Source organism: Capra hircus, chromosome 13 (assembly GCF_001704415.2).
Source record: "Capra hircus breed San Clemente chromosome 13, ASM170441v1, whole genome shotgun sequence".
NCBI lineage: Eukaryota > Metazoa > Chordata > Mammalia > Artiodactyla > Bovidae > Capra > Capra hircus.
The window spans coordinates 60,448,585-60,456,778 of NC_030820.1; the positions used below are offsets into that span (position 1 = coordinate 60,448,585).

The 8,194-nt window shown below is 56.2% G+C and overlaps 1 protein-coding gene across 5 annotated transcripts in view; it reads left to right on the plus strand.

Annotated features, from left to right (window-relative positions):
* Positions 1-7,469, plus strand: part of HM13 (histocompatibility minor 13) — a 39,000-nt gene extending 31,531 nt beyond the window's left edge. For 2 of the 5 annotated variants that reach the window (XR_001296420.2, XR_001296419.2), the window contains exons 11-13: positions 3,974-4,059; positions 5,974-6,176; positions 7,026-7,130. Coding sequence is in view for 3 of the 5 variants with exons in the window: in XM_005688347.3 (XP_005688404.1) it covers positions 3,974-4,059; positions 5,974-6,120; positions 7,026-7,125 (333 nt within the window). In the remaining 2 variants the exon portion in view is untranslated. Of the gene's footprint in view, positions 1-3,973; positions 4,060-5,973; positions 6,177-7,025 lie in introns of all 5 variants that reach the window. The other 3 variants (XM_005688350.3, XM_005688349.3, XM_005688347.3) reach the window with 2 other exon arrangements.

Sequence of the window (8,194 nt, forward strand, 5' to 3'; positions counted from 1 at the left end):
CCATAGCTGGTGCAAGATGACAGCCCGGCTTCAGGTAGCACATGCACGCTAGTGGTGAGGAGGGGGAGGAGGAAGGCTGCCAGCCGAGCCTGTGACCTTCAAGGAAGGCAAAACCTTTCTCAGAGCCCTCTCAGCAGATTTTTGCCCACATCTGGGCCAGATCAGTGTTGCATGGCCCCAGCTGTGGCTTCTCAGCCTCGGTAGTGGTGGCAGACAGAAGAACGGAATCGGGTGGGTGTTTGTTGCGGTCTCAGCCCATTGCCTGCCCCCCAGGCAAGTGATAGGATGTCAGGATCTCCCTCCCATCACTCCCCAAGCCAGCCAGGCTCTGCCTTCTCCTAGATGGGTGCTGAGCTGCCAAGTGGACCAGGCTGGGAGCTGTCACTGTGGCTTGGAGAGGAGTTGGGGAGGGGAAAGCCGGCAGACAGGGCTGCTCTCTGCTGGAAATCAGAGCACTTCCTTTGTGCCAGGCTCTGCTCGGTGTTCTTCGTGAGGGTTCTGTGAACAGATGAGGAGCTGCAGTTCAGGTGCTCTGTGGAAAGTGATGGGAGCCAGGATTCAAACCTGTGTCACATGAAGACCAAGCCCAGATTATGAACCCCCAGCCATGGGAAAGGCCGTGTGGAGTGGAATCTAAGAGAGCCCTGGTGGGAATCCAGGCTCTACTGTCTGAAGTTACACTTAGGATTCCTCATTGATTCATGAAAACAGAAAATGAGGATAAATAATAGTAGCCACCTTGGGGCTGTTTGAGGGTGAAGTGAGTTAATGTAAGTGGAGTGCTCAGATCTACGTCTGACCCGATTGGTATTGCTGTGCTCCCTCCATCCTCCCCCCCTCCTCCTCCCTTTCTCCCTTCCCTGGGCACCGGCCACAGAGAAGCCACCTTTGAGTTAATCACAAAAGCTGCTGACCCAGTTAGTCTGTTAGTTTGCCAGGCACTGTGCTAAACCCTTTCGCTCATTAACTCTGAGTCCTTACAGACACTGTGAAATTGATACTAACACTATACAGAAAGTGTGTACACTATACAGAAAGTCCTTATCAGTAGCAAAACCAAGAACCAGTGAGGAAGCCCTTCTCATTCACATCTGCTCCAGATGACCTCAGGAGCTGTGCAAGCTGCGAGGGACATGCACTTGGCAAGGAAGGGCCTTGCACTTGGGCCTCCTCTTGGGAGGTGTCTTCAGCTGTCAGCCCCAGCAGATTCCAAGCCCAGAGCTATCCCCTAGGTGGCCACCAGATGGCAGGCTTGCCTTCTGCCTTAGACTCAGAGAAGGCTCCATTGGGAGCTCTCACACAGGCTGGGGGCAGAGGTGAGAGAGGTGGCCCTCTACGTGAGAAAAAAGGAGCCTTCCCTACGTGACACAGCAAGTCAAGCTGGGCCTTGGCTGGAGCCCTAGACTCCTGACCACAAGCCGACCCTACTGCCTAGCAGCAGCCCACCTATTCTCCCTGATCATCCACATGGGTATCTCCCTGAAAATCTTCTTTGAGGTGAGATCTGGACACAAGGGGAACCTGTTCTTTGAGCTCCTCCTCCCTCACCAAGACATAGGCAGTCCCTATGCCAGCAGTTCCCTAGGGAGGGGGTCACCTCTGCCTATGTGTTTTTTAACCTCTATCAAAAATGTACTCCAAGCCAGGACTAGCAATCTCCAAGAAAGGTCCTTAATGATGATCAGGTGCCCTCACTGTACAGACGGAGAGGGAAGCCCAGACAGGAAAACGGCCTATCTGTGGTCACAGAGCGAAGCCGAGGCCCGATGGAGACCCAGGAGTCCTGACCCCCAGCTCACTGCCCCAGGCTGCACATCCCATCCTCTCCTTAGCACTGACTTTCTTTGGAGAGGTTCCCTGGTGCCTTGAGAGGAAAGAAAAGACTAGGTTTGCATCCCTCTGATACTAAGCAAACACTTCTTCCCAAAGGAGCACCTCAATTGCTGTTGGCTCTTAGGTGAGGCAGACCTTGGTGGGGCCAAACATCTACCCACCTTCCGCCCAGGAAGCCCTCTATTTTGCCCAGCCTGGCCTTGATGAAGAAAAGACACTGGACTTGGTGACAGGGAATCCGTGTCTGTATCCTGACCAACTGTGTGATTTAGGGCAGATCCTTTTTCCTCCTCTGATCCTCAATTTCATCATCTCTTAAGTGTTCTACTTTTTAGAAATTAAATTTTATTAAGTTTGTATTTGTTTTATTTCATTAATTTTTGCTTTGCCTTCATTCTTTTCCTCCTCCTTTGGGGATTCCTGATTTGAAAACTTGCATTGTTTATTTCTAGTCTTTTTCATAAATGTACTTAGAGTTATAAACTTTTCCCTGAGTACTGCTTTGGCTGCCCCTCTTTTGTCCTGATGCAGGCTTTTGTCGTGCTTTCTGCCGTTCCTGGCCCAAAGCCGATCTCATAGCAAAGACTTGATGCAGGGGAGGAAGCTCAGCTGCCTGAGTTTAAATCCCAACTCAACCGCTTACACCCCCTGTGTGACTGCAGGCAGGTCATTTCCCTCTGATGAACCTCAGTAGCATCACCTATAAAACTCAGATCCAAATGCTCAGGGTGTAATTAGGTTCAAGGATAATCTGTGTGAAGTGGGGTAGTTCACAGCCCATCTATGGCAAGAGTCTGAAAATGGTCTGATGGCCAGCCTCCGGGGACTTTGGAGCCCTCTCCTCTAGCCAGGGGCTGGCTTGGCTTTAGGAATGAGGCTTTGCTTTAGGAACGATGTCTCCTTCACCCTCACCCAAGTCATCTCCAGGACACCCTCTGAATTTTGTGAGGGAGCCATTGGCTTAGTATTCACCAGGCTCTCTTCCGAGTACTAGGAAGACAGCAGTGAACAAGACAGCTGTGGGGCCTGCCCTTACAGAGTTAGCAGCCTAACGGGAGAGAATCTCCAGCCTGTAACGGCCCAGGGATGTTTCATTCCAAGTTGCTGGAGAATGCCGTGAAGAATTGCAGGGGGTCCTGAGAGTGCAGCAAGAGGGCCTGACTCAATGCGGGCCACAGAAGTGACTGCTGAGCTGAAGTCTGAAGGAGAAGGGAAGTAGGCACAGTCGGGAAGAACATCCTAGAAACAGCACGTGCCGTGATCCTGTGGCTGCAGGTGACAAAGAGGACCGAAACGAGACCAACGTGGCCAGGGCAGGGCAGGGCGGGTGAGGCTGGAGAGGGAGACAGGTCACATCTCCTGGGGAAGTCAAGCACTGGGAGCACTAGGGGCCGTGGAGGGCTGAGCAGTAGGGTGAGGTCCAGCTTTCAGACACTGTAAGCAGAAGAATGGCTTGGAGTCTGGGGGTACCCAAGTTCAACCCCCAGTTCACCACTTGGGCTCTCCAGGGCCTGAGCTGCCCACTCCCCACTCCCAAAGCATGAGCCTTCCATTTGTACACAAGGAGGACGGTCATGGTATGGAGGTGGGCTGAAGTACTCGCCAGAGCCTGTGTTCAGGGCACAGAGGAGGTTCTCTGGGAACAGTGCCGGCCGGTGTAATTGTCCTGTCCTCCAAACCCAGCTTCACCAGGAGTCTCCTCACAGGCTCTGGGCCTGACCAGCTGGGTGACCTTGATCCCAGGACACAGCAGGTGCTCCATCCATAGCAGCTATGTCATCATCGTTGTCATTATAACAGCATCTCCTAGAGTGTCGTTAAAAGTGCAGACTTTCAACCCCAGATCTAGGCAGTCAGGATTTCTGGGAGTAGGACCAACTCACCAGGAACCTGGTGTCCTGGGCAGTTGGGATGCTGCCAGCCAGACTCCAGGGCACCCTGAAAGCCCTGCGTACTTGAGTTTCTTTGGGCTTCTTGCTGCTTCTCCCAGGGAAGTCAGGAGCCCCAGTGCAGGCACAGCAACTGACTCGCTTCGTGAACCTGTCCCTCAGTCACACCCAGAAGAGAGTTGGGGTGATGGGCCCGGCCCTGAGCGGGTGCCCTGCCCAGCATTGCCTCACCAGCCTTTGTCCTCTCTCAGCCTGCCCTCCTGTACCTGGTCCCCGCGTGTATCGGCTTTCCTGTCCTGGTGGCACTGGCCAAGGGAGAAGTGACCGAAATGTTCAGGTAAGAGGGCCGCAGAGCAGGGGTCTGCCTAGCACTGCAGGCAGTTGGCGGAGCCTGTGGGGGCTGTGGGTACGTGCCTCCAGGGAACACTGTTCACGCAACCAGCCTTGCCCGTTGCACCAGCACGTGGGTGCCCGTGGGCACCAGCAGAACCCTTCCGTGGGCCAGTAGCCAGGGGTGGGAACAGCCTTGGGGCTTTCAAGGCAGCCCCCACACCAGATGCCAGCTGAGTCATGAAAGGGGACTGGCTGGTGTAGACTCCCCACCGCAGGCCGCCCCACTGTCAGGAGCCCTGGGTTCCCATCTCGACCCTGCCGCCATATGACTTCAGGCAGGTCTTTCCCGCCCCCGGCCTCAGTGTCCACACGTGAGTGATAACAGGGGACTCTAGTGTGATGGAAATGCTCAGTAGAACTCCAGCGTCAGTCTATGTCCAGTTGCTGCTGTGGCTGTAACCCAGAGCCAGCTGCTTTCTCTCCGTCTTAGTCACACACATACCCCTTCTCTGTGGCCGTCCGCACACCTGCCACACCCGTGATCAGCCCCACCCTGACCCCCAGGCCTGCGTGACTCCGACAGGTGTCTACACCCCAGCAGCACTAGCCCCACCCGCCAGGGACCCAGAAATAGCTGCCAGCTGCAGCTGAAGCTGCCCACTCGGGGACCTTCCACCGGCTCCACCTGCCTGGCCTCCAGGTTGTCCCTCGAGTGCCTGCCAGAGCTTTCTGTGCACCTGGCTGCCTGTAGGGGAGCCTGTGACTCAACCCTCCCCCGAACCTGCTCCTGCCCTCCCTGTCCTGCGTCAGAGCCCCAGGCTCCCAACCTGCCTGCCCAGGGCTCCTGACCTGGCAAAGCCCTGTGGACTCTGAGGAAAGGCCAGGGGTGAACCAGGGGGCAGATCTGGGGGCAGGAATGGGACCTGAGCCCTGAGCTCAGTCCCTACCCTCACCCTCAGCTCTCAGCCAGTCTCAGCCCCCAGCGCCTACTTGGGGTGACCTCCCCAGCCAGGACAGAGGGTGCCCGCCTTCACCCACTTGGTGCTTGGTTTCTGTAAAAGTTTGCCCACATGGGTGCCCCCCCTTTCTGCCCCCCACCTCCCAGGAGGTTTTTAGATTGAGGTGAAAAAGCAGTCTCTCTTCTCTTCTGCCCATCTCTCTCCCTAATTCTCCACCTTATCTTTGGTTTTAATTTTCCCTTTAGTGGCACTCTTCCTTTTTTTATTCATTTACTTTTTAAATGATAACACATTCACATGGTTCAAAATTCCATATCAGGAGAGGGACAACCAACCCCCTCATACCCCAGCCACCCACGAAGCCAACCCCGTCCCTGACATGCAGAGAGATCTCTGCACCTGAAAGCACGTATGTGTGTACACATTCTCACGCAGGTGGCGGCATTCTTGGAGCATTCTGCGTCCTGATTTTTCGCACAAGGGTGTGTCTGAGAGATGTTTCCGCAACAGCAGAACATCTGCATGTGTGCTCAGTCGCTCAGTCGTGTCCGACGCTGTGCGACCCTGGGGACTGTAGCCCTCCAGGCTTCTCTGACCATGGGACTCTCCAGGCAAGAATGCTGGAGTGGGTTGCCATTCCCTTCTCCAGGGATCTTCCCAACCGGGAACCCACGTCCCCTGCATTGGCAGGCAGGTTCTTTACCACTAGCACCACCTGGGACACATATGTATACATCTAGGGCATCCTTGTTCTTTTACAGAGTGTATTCCTGTATAGGTGCATCTTTTCTTTTTCATCCTCCAAGTAACACCGGCTTCTTTCCACAGAGTTCGAAAGTGCAGAGATAGATAAAGTAAGACCCACTTCTGCCCCCTGCTCCCTGGAAGAGAAATCTCTGTCCTCCTTAGTCTTTTCCTCTCCATCTCTTTTTTTCTGTCTCTGTCTGTCTCTCACACAGCTACGAGTCCTCAGCGGAAATCCTGCCTCACACCCCGAGGCTCACCCACTTCCCCACAGTCTCGGGCTCCCCAGCCAGCCTGGCGGACTCCATGCAGCAGAAGCTAGCTGGCCCTCGCCGCCGGCGCCCGCAGAATCCCAGCGCCATGTAAAACCCAGCGGGTGCCCACCTGCCCACTTCCCCCCACTGCCCCGGGGCCCAAGGTAGGGCAGACACCCCCGCTCCAGTGTACGGGGCAGGGAGCATGGCTGGGGCAGGCAGCAAGAGGCAGCTCCACCACCACCAGGCAGCCACAGTGCCCAGCCGAAGGGCGGGGGAGCAGGGCCCCAGAACCCCAGCGGCCTCACCAGTCCTGTGGGGCTCACCTGAGAGTGGGGGTCAGCAGCCCTGGTCACACAGCCGTGGACACTGTTACCACTCTGTATATATATAACCTGGGGCAAGCGTATAACCTTCACTTTCCCCTTTCGGAACCTCTCTTTGTTCAAATAAAAGTGGGCACATACCTGCCTCACGGGGTTGATGCGGTGAGGAAATGTGAGCATTATCTTTGGCATGAACTCACTTGCTGAGTGAATGGAGCCCAAAGGAAGAGCTAAGCCAGGGTGTCTGCCTGCGAGAGTGGCACCTTGCCACTTCTCAGTAGAGCAGCCCCCCCGCCTGCGCCCCTGGGGCTGAGCTTTTTGACTCCTGTTATGTGCCCTAGGAGGCAGCCATTCCTCCTGTAACCTCATCCTGGCTGCCCCTATTTTTCCCCACTCTCTTTCCCCAGTGGAAGGTCCAGGAAGCTTAAAATGGGTCTGCACAAGCCCAACCTCTCCTCCATTTGCCGCTGCCCTTGCCACCTCTTGGCACCACCAGGCACAGAGAAAGTGGAACCAGCAGCCAGTCTGAGAAGGGCGCACTGCGGGGCCAGGCCAAGTCCTGGAAGGTGCTGGGCCAAGGATATGTGTGCCCAGGGTTTTCCTGCGATGGTGGGAGGTGGGCACAAAGATTCTGCCCTTCCCTCCTCTAAGTGTGCCATCCTTGCTCTGTCTTGTTTTTCCGGCCAGTTATGAGGAGTCAAATCCTAAGGACCCAGCAGCAGTGACAGAAACCAGAGAGGGAACAGAGGCCGCCGCATCAAAGGGGCTGGAGAAGAAGGAGAAGTGACGGAGCTGGTGTCGACCCTGCAAGGGCCAGGCCCCCGGGCGGGCTGGCCGCACACCGGCCTGCACAGCGCGGCCCTGCCGCTGGGGCAGCCAGCTCCCAGAGAGGGGCAGGGGCAGCAGGCTCCCTCCAGTGGGGCCTCCGGGGCCTGGTTCCCTCTCCCCCTTCTCCGGCCTTCCTCTGCTCCTCCCCATCTCCTGCCTGCAAAGGAAGCCCCCAACTGTCCCCACCCCCCCAACCCCTGGGTGCCAGGTGCGAAAAGTGGGTCTGATTTTTAGACTTTTGTATTGTGGACTGACTTTGCCTCACATTAAAAACTCATCCCGTTGCCTGGGCAGGCCACTGCACTTCGAGAAAGTTCTCACCCAATACCTTACAGTGGGTTTACTACTTCTCACCCTCCCACCCAGAGACTTTCATGTAAGCCCCTTCCTGGGGACGGTGGACTGTCACAACTTGCAGTGAGGCCCTGACCTTCCGGCCCCTCCATCCTGGATGCCCACTCCTGGATGCCCACCCAGTGTGTGGCTAGTGTGCCAGCGTAGCACCCCCAGATGCCCTCTGACCAGCAGAGGGGGCCCTCGAGCCCTGTCCCCAGCCATCCAGTTCTCCTGCCACGCTCCTCCCAGTACTTGGGGGCAGCGAGGGTGTCAGACAGGTACTGCCTGCATCACCTTCTGGAGGAAAGGTCTGTGGGGAAGAGGCTGTGGTACCAAAAGGCTGGCCTGACTCAGCAAAAGGGCCATTATCTATGAAGCCAGAGAAGCAGCAGGGCCACATGGGCCCCAGGAAAGAGTGGATTTTATTCCCAGGCTGGCAGAAGCCATCCTCCATGGTTTCAGCGTTCACATGGCTTCAGCTGCGGAGCACTGGGACTCTAGATCACCCTAGACATGGAGGACCCACCACTCCTCTTCTGCCCGTTCCTGGGGTTCTTCCCAAAACTGCTGCAAAGCCAGAAGGATCCTGATTCTTGGAGCCATCCCCAGCACCCCTGGAGAAGCTGGGGAGGGGGCTTCTGGGAGGCCATCCAGGCCTGAGAACTGGAGATCCCAGAGCCAGGGTTTCTCCA